The sequence below is a fragment of the Calidris pugnax genome, unplaced genomic scaffold, assembly GCF_001431845.1.
Source record: "Calidris pugnax isolate Ruff unplaced genomic scaffold, ASM143184v1 scaffold28, whole genome shotgun sequence".
Lineage (NCBI taxonomy): Eukaryota > Metazoa > Chordata > Aves > Charadriiformes > Scolopacidae > Calidris > Calidris pugnax.
In genome coordinates, this window is record NW_015090842.1 from 6,943,254 (window position 1) to 6,969,693 (window position 26,440).

At 38.0% G+C, this 26,440-nt stretch overlaps 1 protein-coding gene across 1 annotated transcript in view; it reads left to right on the plus strand.

Moving 5' to 3' along the window:
• The window catches only part of CDH13 (cadherin 13), a 465,789-nt gene extending 439,579 nt beyond the window's left edge, over window positions 1–26,210 (plus strand). The window contains exons 11-13 of the mRNA XM_014942408.1: window positions 11,842–11,984; window positions 24,436–24,669; window positions 25,972–26,210. Of these exons, the coding sequence (XP_014797894.1) occupies window positions 11,842–11,984; window positions 24,436–24,669; window positions 25,972–26,210 (616 nt within the window). The remainder of the gene's footprint in view (window positions 1–11,841; window positions 11,985–24,435; window positions 24,670–25,971) is intronic.
• The last annotated feature ends 230 nt before the right edge of the window (window positions 26,211–26,440 follow it).

Sequence of the window (26,440 nt, forward strand, 5' to 3'; positions counted from 1 at the left end):
ATCCATTAGAAAAAAATAACTCGTGCTGAATCTGTAGAAATGTGCTATTTCGTGGCTGTGTTCAATACTGACATTTTAGTAGTGAATCTGCTGGGCTTTTATGAAAAATTTCCTATCTTTTCAAGAGCTACCAGGACCCTCACTTGAAAGAGAAAGCAGCAAATGGATTTGCAGTGGGAGAAGCGGCTTTTGCTGGAAGCGCAGTTGCAAAGAACTGGCATGTGCAGAAACTTTAGATAGAGTTTTACTGCCAAAACCTTCTCTAGGTAGTTCATAAAAGAACCTCCAGCTCATCTCACATTGATTAGCTTTTGAGGCACAATTGCTACAATGAAAAAACTTTTACTGATTTGCATGTGTCGACAATTATTCTAACAGTAACAACCTGATTATACTAGTGTGTTAGTCCCAGATATGGTGTATTATTCCCTAGCTTTAGGAATAACTGAGATAGTTATAGCCTCTGGGTTCGTTTAACCATAGCCCTAATCACTTCTGATTAAAAAATACATAAATGAATTTGTGGATTTATTTGGTTTTTTGTTACACTTCAGCTTCTAGGATTTTTTGCCCTGAGGAAAAAAAAAAATTAAAATTAGGTCTTGGTATAGAGAAATGTTTGACTGTACAATAATAACAGAAAATATTTACCTTTTCATAACATTTTCTTTAACTGCCTCATTATTATAATTTTAGTATTTTCATTTGATTAATTGCTGTAAGTTTTGTATTTGGGGTTTTTTGTTACTCTAGTTACAATGACTCTGCTGTTACTTTCTTCATGTTTACCAAGGGTTTTACTCCTTTTGTTTCTCCACACAAATAACCAATTAGTCAACCATTTTCTCATCTGATATTTCTCAGTGGCAGGGGACTAGAAACTGAATTTCATCTAATTTTTCATTCTGTTTTGATCATATCATTGTAGATAGAGAATTGTGATGAAAGCCAACCTGCTAAACCATTGATGTGACAAGCAAAGCTGAAAGAATGAATGCTTTTGCTGAGATGGTGAGGTGGGGTCTATGATTTTAAAAATGCCCTGCAGAGGAAAACAGAAGCAAATACTCTGTAGTGTGGCTGCTGCCCTGCAAACTGTTCCCCTGGGGCACAGGAACCATTTCCAGTCTTAAAATCTATGAAATTAGAGTCCCAGCCTGAAAAATGCTTGGTCACTAGTGCCTGAACAAGGGGGCTCATTGCCTTCTGTGTCGGATGCAGAGTAGCACCAGCATTTCTTTCTATAGCTCTGACTCTGATTTCCACTGTGCTCCCTCTGATTCAGTGAGTAGCAGGAGGCGATATTGGGTATCTATCGATCTGTCATTAGCACTAAGGATGAGCTGCTGATGCTCTCTCTCGTTTGACCTTTTGTGCTGTCCCATATGCTCCAATTTGCCTGTATTGGCAATACTTCATTTTTACTTGAACGAGACAAAAGCTATTTCAGTGAGAGGTGTGCTGCTTCATCCTCTCTGCTGGGACTGCACTTGCCTCTGAGTGAAGCCATGAGAAAATTCCACAAATAGAGGTATCTCAGCATTATAATCTCCTCCCACCTATATAAAGTAGTATTTATATTGCAGCCCAGTTAATTGCAAAAAAAAGATTGAATCAAGCAAGTTGGTTTTTTTTCTTTTTGTTTGTTTTGTTTCTGAGCAAAATCATTCCTGCCAAGATTTGTTGCTTATAGAAAATATATTTTTGGTGAAGAAGGATTTAGTGTTTATTATTTCTAGCTGATTTTTTTTTTTTTTAATTGCAACTTTAAATTGGAATTTTACTTTTGTAAACTGGAAATAGAATGTTATGGTGTTTTTAAGTGTAATAGTGTATTGGTATAGACCATGTAACATCTACAGTGTCCATTTTATTATTTTGTCTGCCTTTTTAAATATATTGTATCAAACAAATTACACAATTACACTTTAAGTTGCAAAAATAATAAGAAAAACCCTCAGTAGCTAAAATACTTCTGAAAAATCTGTATTCCACTTTCAGCAGGTTTTCCCATGACTTACTGACATAGGACAGATATCAGTGGAAAGGCTGTAACAGAGACAAGTTGTCCTCCAAAGAATTAGGCAGATTCCTTTTCTTACCATAAATATCTATATATTACTTGTAAACCGAAAGGGTGAAAGAAAGAAGGCTCAAATGGAAGCTTGTTTGCTGACTTTTTCCAGTGGAATGCTCAGCCCTGTGGCACTGCAGCATTCCTGCTCTGGTTATCTGTAAAATACACATTTCTTTAGAACAAGCTGAAATGAGTTTTTCTTGAGACTGAATGAATGGATAACTGATATTAACAACAAATGTCTGACCAAAACATGAATGTGTATAAACCTTAAGCCTTAAATAGCAACATATATCAATCTTGTGCAGCACCACTGAATGCCCACTGTACATCCTAACAGATATGCACACACCTGGGAGAGGATTATTACATTATTTCATGTGCCAGATTGGCATTGGAGCCAGAAAAGTATTCAGATAGGGTTAGAATAAAGTATTTGCATGTTTATGTTTGTGCATAAACTCCTGGAAACTTGAGAGACACTTCAGGAGCACCCAGGAAATAACTGCTGCAGTGAGTTACTACAAAGATTGTCATGCCCGACCTGCAGAGCTGAGCTATGCACTAGTGCGTGGCTAATGAATTCACCCTGGAGTATGTCCAGTTTATCAAAGAGAAACATGACTTTCCAGTGACCAAAAATGTACAGAGTGGCAGAACATTGATGGGTATTTTAATTTATTTTTTTAAATTGTACTCTAAGTTGACATTTCCAGCCTGTGAAAATACAGACGGTCTTCAAGCCTATAAATCTGTTCCATGAAGCTGAAAAATAGCTATTGCATAAATCCTCTATCTTCAGTAAGTTTAAAAATGCATCTGACCTAATACTTTTCTCAACAACGTGTCCAGAAAATGAGATCTATTTCAGGTTTTAGATTTTGCTAATGATATGTTTATTCTGATTAATAATAGTATATTTCAATTAAATTTGCTTTGTATATTTTAATATTTTTTTTATTTTAAAGAATTAGCCAAAGTAATTTGAGCATCTCCAAATCTCTGCAGGAGAGCACTGCAGGAGATATTTTACAGCCTACTGCACATTTAGCATATAGCCACGCTTTTAGTAGCAGCATTTCAATCCAAATTCAAAACCATGCATTTTGTATGATCATATATTTAATGGGAAAAGATGGCTAACTGTGCTTAGTTTGCCAGTTGTTGTGTAAGAGTCAAATATGGGGAGAATGGAAAGTACAAACAGATGACAGTTTAGATTTCCTTTCTGACTTTTTAATAGCATCTTTTGAAGATTGTTGGGGGCTCTGTGTTAATGGAGCGTGTTTACAGGGGATAGCTGTACATCAAGGTTCGGGCCAGATGCAGTGAGGTTTGATATTCAAAGCAGGTCTTTCAAACGGTCAGTGGTCATCTTGTGGAATCACAAAGTTAGACATGTAGAAGACAGTTTCTGAAGGCCTTGAGGATCAGTAATCAACATGTGTATCAGTGGCCGGAAAAGATCTGAAAAAGCCCTTTACTGGGCTGTCAATAGTGTTGCCCTTTATAATTTCTCTTATAACTTGTATGTCCTGGTCTGTAGCTTTTTTGATGAATAATTGCTTACATTTTGTTTCCGTAACTTTCTGTGGTGAAGCACTCAGGCTTCTGTTTTCCCTGTGATATGAAATCCTCCGGTTGCTTTTTAGCCCTTACCTGCAATGGAAAGGCTTTTTTAGGTTGTGGCCGCAGCGCTGTGGGTAGGTATCTACACGAGCCAGTACTGCTGACAGGTTGTTACTGACAGCACGGAGCTTAACGTGGGGTATTTATTTTCTGTTGATTCATAGTACAGGGGTGAGAAGAAAAATGCTACAATTAAAGAACCGGTTCGGTTGCCTTGACTTGGTAGGGCTGCATGTGGTGTTGTATCATCTAACGAGTGTCCTGTGCATTGGATGACAAACCTATTGCCATTATTCAACAGGGATCTTCATTAGCTCCGTTACAAATGCTTAATGTTCCCAGTTCCCCCAAACCACCAAACTGTTATTCTGGATCCTCCGATGTCACACGCACACCGGAATTGCCTAGTAGCCAAATCTCCTGTGTACAAACCATAGACCTATTGCAAACAGCACGTTGAGCAGCCAATATGTCTATAAATAGAGTGAAATTACCTGGTGTATTCCCTTGGGAAGCGTGAGGCCCAGGTGCTGAGGTACAGACCGGTGTGTTTAAAGCAAGGTGGAACTGGGGATTTAGCAGGTGCCAGGGCAGCGCTGCGTATCCGCACGCCAGCAGCGATGTAGTTTGTGTACGTATGAAAAACAGCACCCATCAGTTTTTGCCCCTCTCTCCTAACACACAGCCATTCACCTGTTGAGATGCTTTTGTTATTTCAGGCAGTGTTATTTGAACTGTGAAACAGCAACCTGCCAGCCTCTGAGTTCACCTCCTGATCAGTAGAAATGGCAGAGCTCTTCAAGGGTCATATAGAAAGAAAGATGTGTTTGGGTATCGAGACGGGAAAGCACCTGAGGAGGTAGTATTGAAAGGAGGTATGAAAGGCTCTCTTGAATAACTGATTTTCTACAGAACTGTTTACTGGTAGTATTCTTAATGCTAATGTGATAAGGTAAATACAAGTCTTACTGGCAAGCTCTCTGTTTCGTTGCCAGCATTTTTTGTTAACGTGGTGAATTCAGTTGTCCCTAATAACACCCCCTTTCTGTTGTTATCACACTGAACACAAGGACTGTGGATCATCTGTTACTGACCAGTCCAACGTAGTGTTTAGGGGCGATTTTAGGCCATAGCTTTATGTCTGGGTATAAAATGGAAAGCAAACATGTATATTCACGTTCACCTTGAAATGTATACATTTTATTCATTAACATTGTTTTACAATATCTGAAAAAAGTGAAAGCCCACAACTACTCCAAAGACATTCTTCCAATGGCTTTACTGACACAAATGTTTTAAAATAAAAAGACAGGTCTGGAAGTTGCATAAAAAAATCTTTACAAAATCAAATATTAATATAGTTACTAAGCATTAGATGTAATGTGTGATAGAGAATTACAATTACTGTTTTCATTCAGCATGGGTTAGCGATTACAGACCCTGCTGTGCAAGGCTGTGAATATACATGTATGAAATGTAAGTTGCTCTCCCAGTATGGGAGCAGGAATACCTTTGTTATCATATAGGCAGAGAGCAGAAAAATTGCAGTGTGTCATCATTAATGAGTCTGGAGTATGTTTCAGCTGGAGAATTGCTGCGTTGCAGTAAGGTTTCCTTCCTACTCTTTCTAGTGCCATATGCTGCCATAATTAGTGCGAGCAAAAGGTAACGATAGCACAGTGGAAAAGATGGAGCACGATGGGAGGCAGGTTGATCTCTGAAGCTGTACATTATGTCATCCGTACATAAAGCACATGAAGCATAATGCAGTTTTAATCCAGATTTTTAATGTTAACACTTTTATTTTGGGAAGTGTTTTTGTCTTTCTCTTAGAACCGCTGTTGCTTACACAGGTGTGTATATTTATGCTGTAATTGCTAAACTGGTCCCTCCCAAATACCTGTGAATCCTTTTCCAGAGGCAGTCACTCTTGATTTCTCAGGTGGACTTGATATAATGAGGTGAAATTCATATTGGCTTGATTTAAAGGTTACATAATGTCTGTATTTGGAGATTTTTTCATTCAGAGGCAAAAGGGAGTTCTCATGCTGAGCTCTTGGGCACAGACAAGATACCTTCCCCTCTGATCATTTTACTCAATTAGTTCCTGAAGAGCTCACAGAAAAATTTCAGAGTCTGCCATTGTATGGTGTAGTCCTGGGAGGTGCAAGACAGATGTAGTAACTTCAGTGTGTTACCTAATTGTAGGTGAACTGCTATGGGTTTGGAAAGATGGATAATGTGAATGCTTTTCATAGAAAGTACAAATGTGTATCACTTTTCAGGTGAAATATTTGGTCTAGTCAACTGATTTTTTTTGACTCATGTCAGTGGGACCAGGATCCATAAAAGAAGTAAATATGATTTTGAAATCTAATATCTGAATAAGGCTTTTTGTATTTCTGATACTGACTCCTGCCAGTCAGATTGAAACAGCATGAAAATGGTTACTATCAATATTTTGACACTTTCAGTTTCACCCAAGACCAGTAAGTATGCACACACATAGTTTAAAGACAGTAAAGGAGATGAGCAACTATACAATTTGAAAATGCCAGTAAATATCTTCCTGCATCTGGAAAGATGGATAATGTGAATGCTTTTCATAGAAAGTACAAATGCAGAAATACAGGTATGTGAATGCTTTTCATAGAAAGTACAAATGTGTATCACTTTTCAGGTGAAATATTTGGTCTAGTCAACTGATTTTTTTTGACTCATGTCAGTGGGACCAGGATCCATAAAAGAAGTAAATATGATTTTGAAATCTAATATCTGAATAAGGCTTTTTGTATTTCTGATACTGACTCCTGCCAGTCAGATTGAAACAGCATGAAAATGGTTACTATCAATATTTTGACACTTTCAGTTTCACCCAAGACCAGTAAGTATGCACACACATAGTTTAAAGACAGTAAAGGAGATGAGCAACTATACAATTTGAAAATGCCAGTAAATATCTTCCTGCAAATATCCTTCCTATCCACCTGGTCTGGTGGGAGGTGTCCCTGCCCATGGCAGGGGGGTTGGAACTCGATGATCTTTGAGGTCCCTTCCAACCCAAACCATTCTATGATTCTATGATCTTTAGAAAGCTACTCAAATTATTCTTCTCAGTTGTGTCTGTCTTGGTACTTTTGATGTCACTCATTGCTATTTGTTCTCAGTCCTTTTGCAATGATTTACAGATTTTATCCTTTTAAGAGCTTTTCAAGGCAGAAATACATCCTCACCATTTTAAAGCTGAGCTGGGGACATAGCGTGAATTAAAGGGCTTCCCTAATTCCATTGTGACAGAGCCAGGACTTGAAGTCCAAACCTCCAAGTCCTAATTCAGCCAGCCCAGCCTTGCTGACTACTCCACCAGCGTCACCTTGCTGCCTGCAGCCTCTCACCCTGTTACGCACTATCATAGCACAGCCTCACTGCAGAATCAGACAGATAATTGATGGGGACAATGCCACTGTAGCACTTGTTTGCTGTTGTGTCTTTCTGGTCATACAGCAGGACTTGAGCAGTGTCCAGACGGGCAAGGCTAGAACCATCACCCTGCCAAGCCTATCTGAATTGCCCACCTTAACTCCTGTCAGCGACGCACATCAAACTGGGGCAGATGTGTCATTCAGCACAGATTTGGCCCCGCTTCATGTTGCCTTCCTTCTCTTTCTGTTAAAGCGGAAGAGCCAAGACCCCTTGACTCCATGTGGGAAAAATCTGGCAACTACTCAGCTCTGGAGGTCCTTGCCAAGAGCAGCATCTGACTCTGTGCCTAGATGCCTGGCTGCTCTCCTGTGACACCCTGGGCTATCGCGTTGTTGGCTGTGAAATTTTTTCTGTGGCTAGTGCAAGGTTGCGGCTCTGATTAGCTTTCTCTGTCCGTATTATCACCACTGTTCTGTGTAACCATCTTCTGTGCTAATCAAGCTGCCAGCCACCGGCACCGTGCACATCTGCTAGCAACCCCAGGAGGTGTTTTCTGAATTATTTTCCTGTGTTACAGGAAGGGGAAGATGCCATTTATAAATTTTAAATTATTTCCATATATTTGCCACTTTATTTTAGTTCTGCACCAAGTGCATGTTTTGATTTGTGGCTTCTTGTTCTGCATCTGTAGCCTCTCTCTGCATCTGTTTGTAGGTCTACATTTATGGTGTATACGTAAATTTTGCAGCAATTTCCAGTCTAAGGGAATTATTTTTTCTGCTTCCTTTGCCAAGACCTGGCTTATCAACTGCAAGGACATGAACATAGTGCAAGGAGGTCACAATCAAAATAGGTTACACCCGCTTGCCCATGCCTTGTTGTCATAGAAGCCTCTGTAAGCTGTGTACATGGTTTAAAATTTAAAAAAAAACCAACAATGAAATAAAGAAACTCCACAAAGCATCACTAAATTTCACTACTGCAATGTAGAATAAGTCCAAAATAAGGCAGTAATTGGTACACCAGAGAACATGGCTGTGTATACATCCATACAGATGTATCAATGTACTTATGATTTTTAAAACACAGTAGGTACATGCAGGCACATAAGTTCATGTTTGACCACCTAAAAAAATGGTCCGATTTTCAGAACTGCCTTGCAATCAGCAGATACCACTAAAGTCAAAAGTAGGATGTGCAACTTCGTATTCTATACTTCTATTTTTATAGTGCTTTTCTTAATGAGTCTATTCTAAATCTTTTGCTGGCAGAGCCCTCAAAAAAAAAAGAACAAAGAACAATCATCTTAACTGTGCTGTGATACACTCTTACAATAAGTAAAAAATATGGTGGGAAAGACAAAGTACTAGTTTTACAATATCCTGTGCCAAATCACAGGTTATACAATTCAGTTTTTTATTTGCACAGCCAACAGTGCTTTGTAGAGCAATCAGGGAAGATAATACAATCCATTTTAAATTCTCATTACTTTAGAAGTGTTGAATCTTCTTAAATTGTTTCAGGGTTAATTGAGAATTTGCAGTTTTACAATAGAGTAGGAATTGTTTAGGCCGCCCTTGTTTCATATTTTTGTGCATACCTTTGTTGGGAAGTTATAAAAACAACAATAAAATAGGAAACAAAGAAGTGAAATGAAATAATGATTCTGCATTGTTACTATTCTAGTAACTCATTTCTACGGGAGATAAAGCTCAGGTATTGATTAATGTTTAAATGGTTATTAAGTGGAAGGACATGTTGGGTTGATGGAATGGCTCACTGTGCAGTACCATTTGCCTTTGATTCTTTCCCGGTAATTTCTGCTCCTGGGGAAGCCAGCGGTGAAACTCTGAGGGACTTTTGCAGGAGCAAGTGTTTTCTATATTTGTCTCTTTTTCTCATAAAGTCCAAAAGGTTCTGGTTTCCAAATTTGTCCTTTAATTTATTTTAACATAACAATAGGTCATAAAAATGTATGATTTTTCATGGCTGTATATATTTAAGTTTTGATCCGGAAACTGGCTGCCTGAACACCAGTGTGCTCTTCTGTACCAAGGAAAAGTCAATCTGGCTCAGCAGCCCCAAGGAGCTTGCATTTTTCAAGCCTGAAGCAAAGTTGTGGTAAAGAGCTGCAGTTGTGTGGACAGTGCTGTCTGTTAGCACCTCTGAAATTAGCCATCTCCACCTTCTGTAGGAGAATATCACTTCCCCTGCAGGTACACCAAAGAAAATTTGAGGCAACTGGTGATATTTTTGATGAGAGATATTTCTCTGATGAATTAAGAGAAGACTTTCTGCTAAAAGCAATTCTTTTTTTCAAATTCAAAACTCAGTATTTTTTCTTTGGATATCATTCTTTTGAAATAAAAGTTCTTTAATGATCTTTGAAGTATAACGTCAATCCATAGAACAGTGTATTTTAATGGGCCCATGGGCCACTTGACAAATTCATAGGGATTCTGGAGCCCTGTGCTTTCTAAGGCATAAATTCAAGTCTTGCTCTGCCTCCAGCTAAACCAGTTATAATGGATACCTGATCTGTGGCTGGGAAACGATGTCATATGTTTCTGTCCTGTACTTCTCAGGCTTGAGTACCTGCATGGGCACTGCCTCATTTATGCATGAGGAAACCCATTTGTCCAGAACTTTTCCCTTTTTAACAATTAAGTTTCCTTCCTGCTGAATAGTATGATGTCCGTGCCCAACATTTATTATTCAAAGGCTATTATAAGTCAAATCTGTTCTAATCTTTCCTAATTTGCATGGGGGGTAGGAGGGAAATAAAAAAATCTTTGCTTAATGACACCTTCCCATGGCAATATTTCAAATGTTGAAGGGGAAGTTCCTGTGATGAGGGATGGAAGAGATCCATTCTTCAGTTCATTCAACAGTCTTTGACAGTGCTGTCTTAATGACAGGATTTAAGCTGGAGCCGTGCACTAAGACATTTGCTTTTGTTTTTCTTTTACCTTTGGCCAATGATCAGACCTGCTGCTCAAATGCAGTAAAATTTGCTGCATGAATAATGAATGATGCTAATGGCCATCCCGGACATCTGACAGCTCAGAGCTGCGGCTCTGCTTGGTCCTTCTGAGATCCCAGCAGAAATCCAAAGTTCTGAAACTCCACCTGATCAAAATAACCAGACAGTGGAAAAGTACGAGTTATATGGGACCGAAAGGTCGGAAATGAGGAGTGGGGGGTCAGAAGCAGCTGGGCAGAACAGCTGCACGTTGTCCCCTTACTGTTAGCTGGGATAATGGGCATCCCTTAACAGCCTGCTAGAGGGACCTAGCAACTAATCCTAACTTATTTTTCCACTTTCCTGAGGGCACAAGAGACCAAAGCCAAGCCTCTGAAATAAGCATTCAATGAGATGACGTCTTTCTTTGTTGGCCTGCAATTTATTCTTTCCTCTTCTAGCAACTGCCATTTCATTTCATTTTACTTATTTTTTTTAACCCCCTCACAATCTGTTATTTTTTGTTTATTCCCTCGGGAAATAGTTGCACTGATAAATTATTTTTGGCAGCGTTATCACATAGGACACCTTTCAGATGAATGTCACTATGAGGCACTGACTAGGCACATACTCATTAAACAATAAGAGATTTCATGTCAATTAAAATGTCTATAGAAGATTGTAGGGCTGTTTATGGCCTATAACAATTCACTACAAAAAAGATAAACAGGTTATTATACTGAGTATTGATTATATGATTGGAGCTTTAGTTTAAAATATTAACACATTTCATTGGAGAGGGAATTGGTACCAGTTAATTCAGCTCTGTGTTGTTATGTTACTTAATATATTTAACTGAGAATAGAATTAGGCCATAATCATGAACATCCTTATGTTTATTATATCAGTCAAGTAGGTCACTTCTTAGTGCATAAACACCACAATATCTAAATATTTCCAGTATCAGGGTCTAAATATTTGTGCTGATTAAAGCAAAGAAAGCACAACAATGTATTTTGTATTGTGGGATCCTGACAGACAGCAGTTTCAGGTCCTTATTTAGACAACATGTATGTCATTGAATTGTTCCAAGATTCTGAGCATCTACGTGAAGTCCTCAGAAGCAGGAAACTACAGATCCCAGACTGCAGAGCAAATGTATGCAAACTGGGTCTGCATATGACCAGCTCCCATTAGACCTAATGAATCCATATTTTTACCCTCTTTTTGCTCCCATACTCCACAATTTACTATATTTCCAAAATGAAAACCACCTAAAAAAATAAATTAAAAATATAACTCCTACTCCAGACGGAATTTTATGTCTGGAAAAGGAGGACTGGAGAGGATCCATGAGGTCTGTAATGGTCCATGAGTGTTGACACAGAGGTTCAGTGAAAGCGTTCAGGTACTCTGGCTGTATAACACAGCAGTAGGCCCTATATAATGTTTTAAATATTGATTTCTGTGCTAAGTTTTGGGACATATGTATCCAAAGACATTGACTCAAACCTCGCTCTGTATCTCCATCTGTCAAATAAGCCCTACAATATGAACTATCTCAAACACAAGGCACGTGGTTTAAATTGTATTTTTTAGGGATTATGAGATCCACCTCATGAAAGCCAGTGAGTGCAAAGGCATATTCTTTGTAGTAATGTATTGTCTAGATGTATAATGTCTAGATGTCTATAATGTCTATATTATGTCAAGATGCATAATTTATTAACAACTTCTGTATTTTTATCAGGTATTCTGTTTACAAGGATCCAGCGGGCTGGCTAGAAATTAACCCCACCAACGGTACCATTGGCACCACTGCCATCCTGGATCGGGAATCTCCTTATGTTCAGAATAACATATACACGGCTCTCTTTCTGGCAATAGACAGTGGTGAGTAACTATTACAGATCATATTCATTAAAATATAGGAGTTTCTACCCTGCTTGAAATTTTCCATTCAGAAAGCACTTTTTCCGTTCTGCTTCAGCACTTTGCTTGGTGGGCACCAAAAGGTATCAGAGATCATTGTGAAAAACAGGAAATAGAGGAATTAACTTAAAACTTCAAACTTAGAACAGCTTTGATTTAAGGCTACATCTCACACATTTATTCCTACACTGAGATTCTAATGCTAGATGCAAATAGTCTATGAACATTCTTGGAAAGTCATAAATCATCTTTATCAGAGTTAATTTCCTCATAATATTGGAGGATTTAGTAAGCCTAGGGCACCTAAATACCAATAACAACTCAGATATGCTGCATTCTATTCTATTGAATACAGTGATGGTGACAATAAAAACATAAGTAAAAGCCTTGTTAAAATGCAACATTTTTTACGTATTGTGTGGATTAAAGTTCCTTCTGTCAAATATAATCAAAATTAAACTATCTAGTGAAAATTCAGCAAGTGACTTTGGAGCAGAGAAAGAAAGAGAAAATCCTGAACATTCCAAATCTCCAGAGCTAAAGGCTCAAAATAAATAAAAGATTTGTCTGTAACATAACAGCTAATATGCTAACGCTTTTCACAGCTGCAGCTGGTTTAGCCCTGGTGTTGAATTGTAAAATGTTCTTTTTAGGAGAGTAATTCTACATTTTTGTAACCACATGACTCAGGGAACATTTGCAGGGCCTGACAGGAAAAAGAAAATATCGCCTTAAGTATAAAAGAAAAAAAAATTCTGCTGAGATGGTAATTTACTTGTATATTCATACACATATTTTTCTTAGGAAATTTCCATGGAAAAATGTAGCACTAAACTTATTTCTGTCTTTTACTTGCTATTGGATAAAGAGTTTTTAAATGCATCTTAAAATCTGGTACATGGGGAGATGTCATCACACACTGAAAGTAAAAATTCAGGATAATATTATTGGGAGATTATCAAAAGGACAAAGTTGCATATGTTTTAAAGGTGGAGTCAAATATCCTCAAAGATAATAGATGGAACAAGAAGCTGAATATTTCCAACTGTGAAAACCAGTCTGAATGAAAGTCTGAAAGTGGATTTTTGGGTATGCCTTTATGTTGCCCTTGGGGCAGTTACACACGTTGCTTATTGATTTTAAGCCAAGAACCTCGATTCTCAGAGTTTTTTCCATTCTGGAAAAATGAGAGAAGGGACGGTGTCTGTGCACTGAACAGCAGAGTGAGAGAAGATGTTTAATGTGGGTTAGAGAAAAGGAGTCCTGTTCAGTTGAGGTACTGAGTCAGCATCTCATTCGAGCTGCTGTTACTGTGTTTATTTGTAATTCTGCAGTACCGTTAGCGCAGGAGCTAATCTACTCCAACACTATTGACTTCTTTGAATGAAGTAATTAGAAACCACATGTGTGCATTTAGTACTGTCATGCTAAGGTGTTAATAATGATCATTCAGGAGTATTTTACTACTTCACTCTATGTAGCTCAGCCACATGTGGAAGTGCCAATAAACAGCAGAACTTAAATAGCTGATATTAACCTTGTGGTCTGCGTCACTCCTGGATTAATTACCAAACAGCTTGGGAAACACATTACACTTAAAGGCAGGTTGGTAACTGGAAAAATTATCTGTTGGTCTGTATAAATATGTAAGAGTGGAATTTGTGGGCGTTGAGAGCTCCAACCTCAACCTCAGTCCTACACAGATACTTGCCTCTGGCCACCACTGGCTGGGCGAGCAGTGGTCCCTTGGGGCAGGCTTATTTCCCCAGCTTATTTCTGGGCCACTGATAATGCTGACTAGCTGGGCTGTGAAACCCACTTCATTTTTTCTAGCCATCACAGCTAATGTCCATCTTGAAAAGGGATATTACCTTAGATGATAAGACAAATGGTGGTAGAAAAATATGAAATGAATGCAGAATTATTTCAGGACTTTAAAAGAAGGTTATGTTAACTTAAAAAGGAAAAAAATCAAATTAAATATAACTATATGCATTCTCTTTAAAACAGCATTGTCCACAAACTGTGACTCTTTCTTCAGGTTAGTAAGTGCAGCCTATGTAATTCCAGTGAATATGGTTAGGACGTTTATGTGAGAGGGCAGCCAAAGGAAGGATTAAATCGTGCCAAATGAGATAGGGTAGTAAATTGAAAATTCAGAGGCATTTCCGATAGACCAAGTCATTTGCTCAGGCTAACAGACTTGGGGTGAAGAGGGAGAGGAAAAAAAAAACACCCTGTAGTTAATCAGAGATACTTTTTTCAAAAGCATTCAATGAAACTTCTTATTTTTTTCCTAAGTCAAACCTGAGATGTGTTGACACACCCACCGAGGAGGTCTGAGCTGCCACACATTTCCCTTTTCTTAACTGGGGAGCACCAGAGAGCTCAGGGAACACTCACTGCAGAGCACAGTGTGAGCTGGTACCAGCGCAGTGCTGGGCTCACACAGAGCACCCCAGCCCAGCCCAGCACCCACCGGTGCCCACGAGGCTTCCCAGAGGCTGGTGCAGAGAGAGGTCTGTGTGTCCCCGTGCCCACACCTGATCCACCTCCCTCAGGTTCAGCTCCTGGCAGCACTGACAGGAGCTTCAGCAGCATAACGTTGCTAATTGTCAGTATAAGCAATTGCAAACGCGGTGATTACTGTCAAAGGGTGTCTGTGAGTTGTGCACTGATTTTTAACAACATCTATAATACGTCAAGTTTCTAAAATCAAATAAAACCTTGGACCTTATACCTTGCTAAAGGACCCTAGACATGCACTAGAAGAGTCAATAAACATATTAATTCCTATTAGAATTCATAGCATATAGAGTTTCTATAATTACAGAAAAGATACTGTTGTCCCATCACATTCCATGATCACTTCTTTTTAAAATGACCTTACATTCCTGTGCTGTCTTGGGCACAGAGTGGAGACAGCCAAAACCCAAACTCACAGGGGTAGTTTTTTCATACCCTTTCACTGACATCAATAGAGAATCTGTCACTGGATCCAGCAGACACTGCCGCCTTATTATTGTGCTTCAGTGCAGGGGACAAGTGCCAGGGAATTTTTCTTATTTGTAAAATGTTGAAGATTTCTGTCAGAAATGAAACCAGGAGCTTCATGCTTGGTAGTTCTTTATAGAAATCCATCACATCTTTATCTTTTCTTAGTGAATCACAAAACTATTCTTTACCAGTAGGACAGTAATCATGAATGGACCCCAGAAAGCAGAGTCATTCCACTGCAGGAAATAATTTAGTTGTATATAATGTTCTTTTTGAACTTCATGATATTATTTTTCAGCGTTATCAAATTAACTGCATAGAAAGGTAGTTAAGTATGAATTATGTTATTTCTGAACTAAACAGTTCCTGTACCTTCCCAAAAATAATTGAAACAATGGATAAGAGCAAATTTGATGGACACAGTATTAATTTTATAGATAATAAAGTTTGACCTTTTATTGGGGGAATTTTCACTTTAAAAAGGACTTTTTGGAATGAATATCCTAATTTTCTCTGTACTTTTGATTTCAGTAAAGGTCAAGGTAGTGTCTTTAGAATTTGAAAACTCTTTTTATTAAAGACTTGTGTGGACATAGAGTCTCTGGTCTATTAAAGAAGAAATTAAACACTGGTAGGAAATATCATGAAGCAGAGTTAACACATTAAACTGTCATGAACCGTGTTTAATCTGAGAATGAGCGCTTAATGGGACAAAGTCAGGTTTATGCAAACTTGCAAAACATCAGAGGTTTCATTCAATTAACAAAAGTGCCAATAATGGTGATCATTTTATTTCCTGAATTTAGCACTCTAATCACTAAAAACAATGCAGAATCACAAGCATACAGGGCAATTATCGGGAGTATGTCTCTAAAATCCACGTATCTTAAATAAGACGAGAAATAGTTTGAGAAATGTGCTTGGAACAGACCTTCCAGCAGATTTGCTGTGTTGACCATGTCTAGTGTCATCCTATAGATTCTATTATACACTGGAGTATTTGGGATGCCTATTTTTAAGCAGAATACCTTTATGTTTTTCTCGTAAAGTCAATTATGCTGAAAACTCTCCAGGAATCGTCTTTTTTGTCCTGTATTCTGAGACTTTGAGTCACAATTTAGAAAAAGGGAGGGGAAAAACATGAAAATTTTGGAGGTGATGCCAAAAAATATCTGCCAAATATATGAAATCTATAAAAGCTAAAATTGGTTTTTCCCTTTCCTGTAAGAGGAATAAATAAAAAAATGTATCCAGATTTACCTTAGTTATGCAATAATCACTCATGCTACTGCGGAGGAGCAAGACACCCCAGTTAATGTTCCCATTGTGTAAATTTTCTCTCTTTAGAAGAAAAACTTTGGTTACCTTTTTTTTACCTGATACATGGAAAAGCCACCCATGCTGTCCAAGTATGTCAGCTGTGGTGACAAGTGATGAGACACTAATACCCAGTCTTGCTGATTTGGTTAAATGCCAGATATCAGCTTCACTTTTGTCATGCCACCCTGCTGGAGTACCACCCACACAAAGCCAGGGAGCAACCTTCTCCCAATGAGACAGGTACCCTCATCTAGTGTGAATGTGCCACCTTCCTCCCCTGCTACTCTCATCGCCAGGGAACTACTGAGACAAAAACTGGGAATATAAGTACTTCTACTACATTAAACATAGAGGAGGATAAATGTCATTAAAAGGTGGCATCTCTTCCGGATGTTAAGGATAATCAGAGATGGAGTTAAGGGTTCAGAATTTTAACTGATGTAGCTTGAAATGCCCTAAATCACAGTAAGCTGGTTTTTACAGCAATACTGCGTGAGCGAAAACAACTGTTTTCTTTTCTGAAAGTGATTTGCCCCCTACATGACATCACCCTCCCCAGTCCTTGCCATGATAAGCATTTACGTGGCAGCCACCTGCAGCCACAGGCAGGGTGTCCACGGAGGGGCTGAGCTGCAGGGAAGAACCTTCAGGAGCAGTACCCTCTATTTAATGGAGTATCATATTTGAGCATGGTACAGGTTAAGAGACAGGGAGGACTATAAAAAGGTGTGATTCTAGATTGGTGTGATTTCTGTGTTTGCTTTGAGTTAAGGCCAGTTTAAAAAAGCCAACTTGGATATGGCTTCTCTGCCTGTGCCCGATTACACACATATTCATGAGCCAGCTGAGTGGCACTATTTCAATTGCCCTTTTGCACATACAAAGTAAAATGAGGAAGAAGTGAGTGAGGGTCTAGTTTTCACTTTTTTCCTTGTTTCCCAGGACCAGCTGAAGTACACCCAAGCAATTCCAAAGCTCATTTATTGTGCAAGTCTCAGTAGCGCTAATCATTAAAAAGAAAAATTATCATTCTGTATTATGTGTAGTGAACAGTGACAGACAGCATCGAGAAAAACCTGGAGTAACAGAGAGATGTGTAACAATTTGCAATTAGAACTTTTCCTTACATGTATCTAACCTGTCGTCTTGCTTCATGATGTACATAATTAAATTACCACAGATTGATTCCACCTAAAACATGCTATTTTTTAAGAAATCAGGCAATTAGTTGCCATGGCAACCCAATTAAGCCAGTTTTATACCCCTTATCTTAATTGCTGTATTAATTGAGAAGAGAAAATAAATTGAATACTCATCCTTTTCTTGCCATTTTAACTTTCAGTAAAATATGAATTGCACACAAAATATTGTTTTAATTTGTCATCATGGACTCATGATTAGAAAAAGAAATTAGAATGCTGAAAACAGTATTTAAGACGGATGGCATATGTCAGTAGCAATTTGATATGCTGAAAGAGCTGTGCTCTTTTGAAATGTAATTACTCAAAAATATGATCTGCATATATTAGACTGAATGAAGGATTGAAACTTTAAAAGACTATTTATTTTATAAATATTGAAAAATATCTATATGCCAATACATGCAGAAATATATAGCTAAATTCCAACTCCTGGGAAATCTGGGATCTCCTTTATACAAAATGTCAGCACGTGGCATTTATGAGACTAGTTTTCAAATATGTCAGATTCTCAGCAGCACACCCAAATCTTGGGATCTTCCCACTCTATTCGTTCCATTTACTTCGGTTGAACCATTAACAGAGTTCAGCTTGAACACAAAATGTAATGAAATGTGCCTCCCTGAATGGAATTTCTGCCTGGAGTGAGGGCACCTGCTGCCAAATCACCCTGTATGAACACATTTGCTGATTAGAAAAACAGCATATGGGGGGGAAACCCAACATGAGGAAGGAGACACAAATTTTGTTTAGTTTTCATAGCCGTATCATTAGAAAGCATGAAGTGTTATTTCTCACAGTACTTATTTGTGAAGTATAGTAATTTAAAGAGATGTTACTTTTAGCCTAACCTCACACTGCACCCTCTGGTTGCACAGCTCCCTCCGAACAATTTGGGAACTTCTACAGTGCCCTTTTCATTCTTTATTCTCCTCCTTTCTTGTGGTATTCTCCTTCAGGCAAATTTGAAGCTGACAATAGAGAAATTGGTGAAAAATCCATATCCAAGGAGCGATCCTAGGCAGTCCTACGCTATACAGTCAGTTACAGGGGAGTAAAATGAAGGAAATTGTTGGCATCGTTGTAATTCCAAATTGACCTCAATATGACTGTGATTCAAATGTAGTTTGTAGAAGTTTTAAGAGATAATCTTCATTCATGATGGTTCAGAGGAAAGGTAATTTTGCCAGAAATTAGCAAACCCACATTCTCGAAGGCTGTTTTTTTCCTGCTTGATTATGAAGAAAAATTGTTCTTACTATAATTGCTCACTCATTTTGTATCTGTGTAACTTCGTTAGCCAGCAAAAAAGTAGAAGGGGGGAAAAAAAAGTTGTAATTGAGCTTTCTGGGTTATGTAAGTGATAGTGCAAGTGGATTAAAAACTGCTGCTAAATGGTAAACCATAAATATTCTAGTAAAATTTAGAATAAATGAATTTCCACTCTGTCAACTTGAGAGGAAATCTATATGGCAATGGATACCCGATTGCTTGCTCTAGGAATTAAATGGCCTTGTAATTTCTGCATCATGGCATAGAAGGGCATAGATAATATGTATTAATTTGATGGTGCTGGAACTTAATTTAATAAGACGAAATGAGTACAGAAGTCTTTTTACCATTCATAATGAGCATGTGAAAAGGGACAGTTCGTGCTCCATTCCTCCCAAAAACTGTTCTGGCTTCCTGCAGTGCTGTGGCTAAGATCTGTGTGGCAGCTGGTTTCTCTAGAATGGTTCATTTTTCTTCTTTGGAAATTTGATAAATATTGCCAGAATCCAAGGTCGCTGATGGTCTTTAATTTTTTTTTTTTTTTTAAAGTACAATAGTTGAAATTGAATTCCTTTTTTTCATATTTGTTTCTAATTAGATTTTGTTATGTAAAGGCATTTACATAAATATTCCTTTGCTGTAATGACCAAGATACAAACCGTTAGAGTTCTAAATAGGGAAGATTTCCTATGTTTAGCTTTTGATACCAGAGGTGAACTTTCTAAATATAAGTGAAAACATACAGTCTTATTGTCTCCCAGTCTTAACACTTCTTGGTTTGTGTCTGGCATTTTTCTTGCTAGTTGATTATCAGTGTTTTGTTCCTTAGCCATACCATTAAATACATTACATTATTTACAGGTAAACTGACTCTCATCTGATGTATTCAAAGCCCATTTTCACATAGCATGTGGAAATGTACTTTTTTGTGTTTGATAATCCTTGTTCTCCCTTGTGCAACTTGTTCTATTTTAGATCAAGTCAAGGAACCAAACTAGAAGGGAAAATATTTCTTGAGGATTTTCCTCTTGGTTGTCACAAATTAAATGAAATTTTATTTACCTGAACAAATATTATATCCAATTTTTTTAGTTTATAATATCCTTTAAATCTTGAAATATAAATATTTTAAATACCTAATTCTAAAAGCAAAAAAGTACAACAAATACACCTGTTATTCCAAAGAGAGATTTAAAAATTTCAGAACTCAGAAAGCTCAAGGTAGGATGGACAATATCAGTTTAATTCTTCGATTTTGGCTGGTGTGTTAACCAAAGAATGTGATTTGATGTTTTAAGCAATCATTTTACTTGGATATGTTCTTAAGAACCTTTCCACTGCTTTAAGGAATATGCATCTTCATTTTCAAGGACAATCTAAACTCACCATATTCTCAAATGTCCAAATCTGTTCAGTTTCTAAGTTCTGAAAGTTCTGTTTTTGAATGCTTGGAAAATGTAATTAGGGTCATTTAGGCTAATCTTGAGATATTCTGCAAATTGGAAAGGGAAATCTGGAAGAAAAGGATTAAATCTTCATTACCTTTTTTCTCTTTGAAATGCATTTAAACAACTCTTCCATCTTGAAAATGTTCTACCAGCTTAGAACAATGTTTCTGACCAGCTTCTGTAAGTACACACTGGCAATTTAGTGTAGATGGATGGCTGCTTTTAACTACCCTCATGCTCAGCTGTACTCTTAGAAGAGAATATAGTGTCTAAACATGGTAACTGTTGTGATTCCAACTGTGAAGTGCCTAATTTTTTCTTCCACTGTTGCTGTTGTTGATAGAGCTTAGTTAGTGGAGAAAACCACTGCTGAATGTGAAAATAGCAGGGTGACACGGCGCTGATACCCTTGTAGCCAGTGTTGTGTTCCCCAAGGCTTCCTTTAGCAGTAAGTCAAAAAAATAGATTAGCTCAAAACACTCCATGGAAGTCACACTTGGAATTAAAACATCTAAAACCAACTTTCATATTAATGATTTGAGGCTGTATGAATGTACGCTGATTAGGAATGTCTTAATTCAGTTTTTAAGCAGTCCAGATACTGTCTTTAATTTCACAGAACTCAGCCATATTAGAAATCTGTACACAACAGCATCACATTTCTGTAGAAAAACTAGAAAGTAGAACATGAAATGGCTCTTCATGTCGATAAAAATGCTATGCTCAGATGAAATGCATCATCAGCCATTCAACCATATGATTGCTTGTTAGACACGCCATTTTATGCAACTCTTGATACTTAAGAGAAATGTCATCCTACTCCATGGCCATCATTGTGCGTAATTGGTACCTTTTAAGAAACTAACTACCTGATTGGCAGTCTCATTTGAGTAGTTAGATCTCTAAATGACATCACTGTCCCTATGGGAACCTTTTGGACCAAAACTGAATGCCAGTTTTCAAATTTTTGGCCATGTGTTTTAACAGACAGTTTATAATTTGACTTTACGCTAATAATTCTAATATGATTCTGCATGGCTTTCATTAAAATTCCAGTATACAAGGTATCTTGTTTCTATAATAGTTCTTTTGAAACTATTTTTTTTAAATAAAGGTAGCACTAAGGTCATTTATGCTGATAGCACTAAAATCCAATTTAACATTTACATCTTTTGGTAACAGTCTGTTGCATTACAGGTTCTAGTTCCCAGGCAATGGACCCCATCATATTCTATGACATTCTGTAACTCATAAAATAGAGCTACTTTTGTCAGTCTATTTTGCACTTGTTGCATCTTACAACACCAGTGGCTATTGCCTAACTGAAGACCACTATTAGAAGCCTTGTATGCAGGCTAATGCCAGGATATGAAGACATTACCCATCCTGGTCTGATTGAGATAAGTGTATCATACACTTCCCATTGCAGGATGCTCTAAGATGAATCTGTACTTTTTAGCTTTGCTGATCAAAGTTCCAGTCCCACAGACTAACTAGAAAAATCTTTCTTACATTTTGGTCTCATTGAAGGTCACTTGTTAAAGTTCTCAGTTTTGCCCTAGGTTATCAAAATCAGCATTCAATGCCAAGCTTTCACTTTCTCTCAGTATGAAATTAGTGATCCTTTTGGGGTTTTTTTAGTAGCTTTTACACACGTGAGTAATGCTGTTTCATTCCTATGTTTCTCACAGTGTATTCACAGCTACGCCACTTGTGGGAGCCTTAGCAGGAATTTGAAATTATCCCAAATGTCTCTAAAGGCACCTAAAGGTTTAAAGTGTTCAGCCTCAGGAGAAATGGCCAATTCAGTTCAGTGATAAAAATGGGAGCTGAGCCCTTTTGAAAAGCTGCTCCCAAGGGCTGTTGGACAGAGCCCTTTATGTCTTGGTTTACACATTAATTCTGCTTTCAGCTGCAAGGTTTTACAATAAAAATTAAGAGAAGTTTTATTTCAGAATTAAAATATGCTACGGAAATCTTTCATTTCAAAACCAAAGCTGTCTGGAGATCATGGGATTTTTGGATTATTTCAAAGGCATAACACTGTCAAATTTATACAAGTCATATATTCCCACTAGATATGTTGTGACCATTTTTCCTTGATTCCTTTTTTGTTGTATTTTTTATGATAGGCATGTTAACAAGCTTCAGTTTATGACCTTGACATTTGATTATTTTTCTTTTGAGGTCTTCATACACCACTAAAAGATTTTGTTTAAATCATTACAAATAAACCAACCAGAGAATAAGTCATTGGAATGGACAGAAGCAATTTCCTTTCCCTCTATTTGTGCGTAATAGTGGCCTGGCCCATAAGCCATACAAAGATAGCGAAACATTAGCATGGCACAGAAAATGCAGCCATATCTGCGCCTGACAAAATAACAGTACATTCATAATGCTGTTGGCTTCTTAATTTCAAAAGGCAGATTTTAATATTACTGACTTCAGAGAAAGATAAGAAAGGCACTGCATAAGACATTATCAGTCCAGTGTGGAAATAATGCATTCAAAATTAAAGACAGCAGTTTAATTAAGTGCATGAAAGGCTGGCTTTTATGATCATATTTCAAATACTCGAATGCCTTTTCATCCATTCTGCCGTATGACTTTACTTAATAATATATCAAGAACAAAAAATGATTGGAGGCTTTCTGCAAATTCAATTAGTCCAATAAAAAGTGAAAAATAATTTCTTTTTCATTAAAAAGAACTCAACCCTAGCCCTTCTGATGACAAAGTGCAAGATGAGGAGGGGGGGAAATCTAAAGAACTATGAAAATTCTGCCTTTGTTATGCATTTATGTGTGCATGAAACGGATGAAGTGTCACCATTAGTAACATTTGTTACTGAAGGGACTAATTGCATTCTGCTACAGTTAGAAGTTTATCAGATCCAGACCACAGGGTATTTACTTCTCCCTTAGAATGCACTCACAGTGCAGCAATAATTCCATAGTTTATTGGACTGCTATAGGCAGGGTGATTATGCTAAAGTGTACCTCTTTCAGCGCTAAACTTAAAACTGCCATGACACATTGCACTAGTGCTTTACAGGTTAAGTGCAACCTCTTGAATTCTTTCTACCTGCTAAGGGTTTATAGCTGAGGGAAGTGCAGAGATCATAGATCTTGTGTACTAAACCAGAAAAACGAGTAACACAAACAACCCAGAAGTGCAGCATTGCAAATGAGAAATTATTAACTACGGTACACAACGAAGGGAGTAATGTGCAGTTAGAAACCTCTGAGATCGGGTTAAATGGGATGGCAAAGGGATCTGTAATGAGATACCGAGCTTTAGGCTGGAAGCAGTAGGTTACTGGCTCAACCATGGCACTCGTCTGTAGTGGCTGAAAGTTATTACCACTTGTCAGCTCCTCTCTGACCTCTCTGAAATGAGGTGCTAGTCCCAGTCTGGCTCCCAGTGGGCAGACACCTCTGTTACAGACACTTCCAGTGCCACGGCTGGTTTGTCAGTCACAGCCCTGGCACAAAGGCTTGTAGCAGTGCCGTGGAGAATAAACAGCATCCTCACCTCCAGAGCTGGTTCTTTCAGGTCAGGGCTGAGGCAGGATGGCAAATAATTTGAGAAAGCTTGAAACTCCACTGCTAACAGAGGGTGGCTCTGGGTAAATCAAAGATCTCATTTTCCAGAATTGCACGTTGACAGGTTTCACTTCTCCTGATACAAGTAAATGTAGCCCCAAGAGCTGCTGGGGAATGAGCTGGTCCTGTTCTGTTTATGGGCACCCACCGCACAAACTGATTCCTCTCTGCTGTCATTTTCCCTCTTATTTGTCTTGTTCTTGATTCTTTCAATACCGTGCTGTCTATCTCGGGGATGTTTCCTTCTATGTTTCTCTCAGTGTGTGCTTATGAACAGATTCTTTTCCCGATATCTATTCATGTCCTAATCTCACTTTAACTTCAAAAATATTCCTCTCCCAGAGGTTTCCTTAGAAATAATGTAGAGGATCAAAAAATAGAGCAATGAGTTTACAATAGTGACTCATCAGGTTTTTAAAGCAGTAATTTTCATGTAACATGTAACAAACATTCTCATGTAACAGAGGTAAGAACTATAAAAAAATATTTCCTTTAGCAAGCACGCAGGTAAAAATAAAAGCATTTATGGAAGTATGATTTACTAAATATTTTTCATTTTTTCATATAGGTAACCCTCCTGCGACAGGTACAGGAACTTTACACATCACTTTGGAGGATGTCAATGACAATGTCCCATCCCTTTATCCAACACTGGCAAAAGTTTGTGAAGATGCAAAAGATCTCAGGGTAGTGATACTAGGAGCATCAGACAAAGACCTTCATCCCAACACAGATCCATTCAAATTTGAACTGAATAAGCAATCTGGCCCAGAAAAATTATGGAGAATCACCAAGATTAACAGTAAGTCTATTACTTTTTTTCTTATGCATTTAGTCCTCCCACCTCTCTCTCCATCCCAGTCTGCTCACCCTGAGGCTGCCCATTATGTGAACTCAGGAGCACTTGTGCGTGGAAGTCCCACAGGATGGATCCATTGTTGCTGCTTCTCTGTTCTCTGTGTTCTCTGTGCTTGGACCAGCTGCCTGGTGGGACATAGTCATAGTCTGTCTGCACTTTCTCCGAAATCTGAACCTTTTTCTTCTTCTCATTATGTTGACCAAACCTTTCTCTCTAGTTTTGCATTAAAGGAAGGCTACTAATGACTTACAGTTTTGTAAATATTACCATATTTCATGGCATGGAATTTGTTTGCATGAGATGCACAAGGCTTTGGATAGGACAGCATGAAGCTTCTGCATGGGCTTTAGCAATGTACTTGAAAAACTTCCTGATTTTAGCTATTTGAACTCTTCACAAATAAAATACCCAAATGCACTGGGACTGTACACTACTGGTAAGATCAAAGTACATGCTATGCAGAAGGTTCATATGGCAAATTGTGGGCACAAAGTACTACGTTTCTTTTAATATAGATTATTTCTGTTTGTTTTCTAGCATGTATTATTACCTCTGTCACAACCAAATCTTTAAGCAGTTCATTTCATATTCTTAGAAAAAAATAAAGATGGACGTGATGTCTGTACCTGCCTGCAGGTTGTTACAGACAAAGTGGAGGAGTCATTTTCTTTGCCATACTCCAAACATGAAACCAGCACTCTATTAAACCCCCTTAAAAAGTTAAGATGCTCACCAGGGTACCAACACCTGTTGTGACCCACTGCTGCTCAGGTGGAGCAGATCTGTGGATCATAGGGGTCATTACTTCAATTTGCTGATTTCTCAACCAAACAGGTTTGCCTGTACTTCCTTGCAAGATGAACTATTTTCATTGGCAAACAGTTATATTCTTACCTATTTTGTTTCTTTGGGGATGATGTGCCTCAGCATTTCATTAATATACTAGTTTCCACAGGGAAATTGTGCCAATAATTTGAGACCAAATAATGTACTTAAGAAAAAGGGGCTCTTAAAAGTCTTTCTTTTGGTGGGGTTTGGCATAAGTTTGCAGTTAGCTCTCAACTCATGAAAGAATTTCTCTACTGACCCTTCTTACCGCCAGTTCAATTCTTTAATCTTTTCCTTAATGTTCTCATTTTCTTCTCAATTTCCATGAGTAACTGTGGCACACCTGATACTGTTTGCAGATTCCTCTTCCCTTCCAAACAACCACTATTTGGCTGATTCTCACCTTATCCTTTGCAGATACTCATGCCCAGGTGATCCTGCTTCAAAACCTGAAAAAGGCCAATTACAACATCCCAATCTCAGTGACAGATTCTGGAAAACCACCTCTGACTAACAACACAGAACTGAAATTACAAGTGTGTTCCTGCAAGAAATCCAAAATGGACTGCAGCGCAACCGATGCCCTTCATATCAGCATCACCCTCATCCTTCTTTCACTCTTCAGTTTATTTTGTAAGTCTTTTCCTGAACTGTAAGTAATGAAGTATCATTTAGCTGCTCATTTGTATGCTGCATAAGAAAACCTACCAAGGGAGAAGTTAAATTCATACATTGATATCATAATGCAGTAAGTTTGGGGTTTTTTTTCCCTGAGGAATTGTAGCTATAAGAGGGAGGGGAGGGTTTTTTCATAGTCAAAAAATAGCAACGAATTCCTGGTTGTCAAATTAAGAAATAGAAGCAGTAATTTTAAGAAGAATCAAAG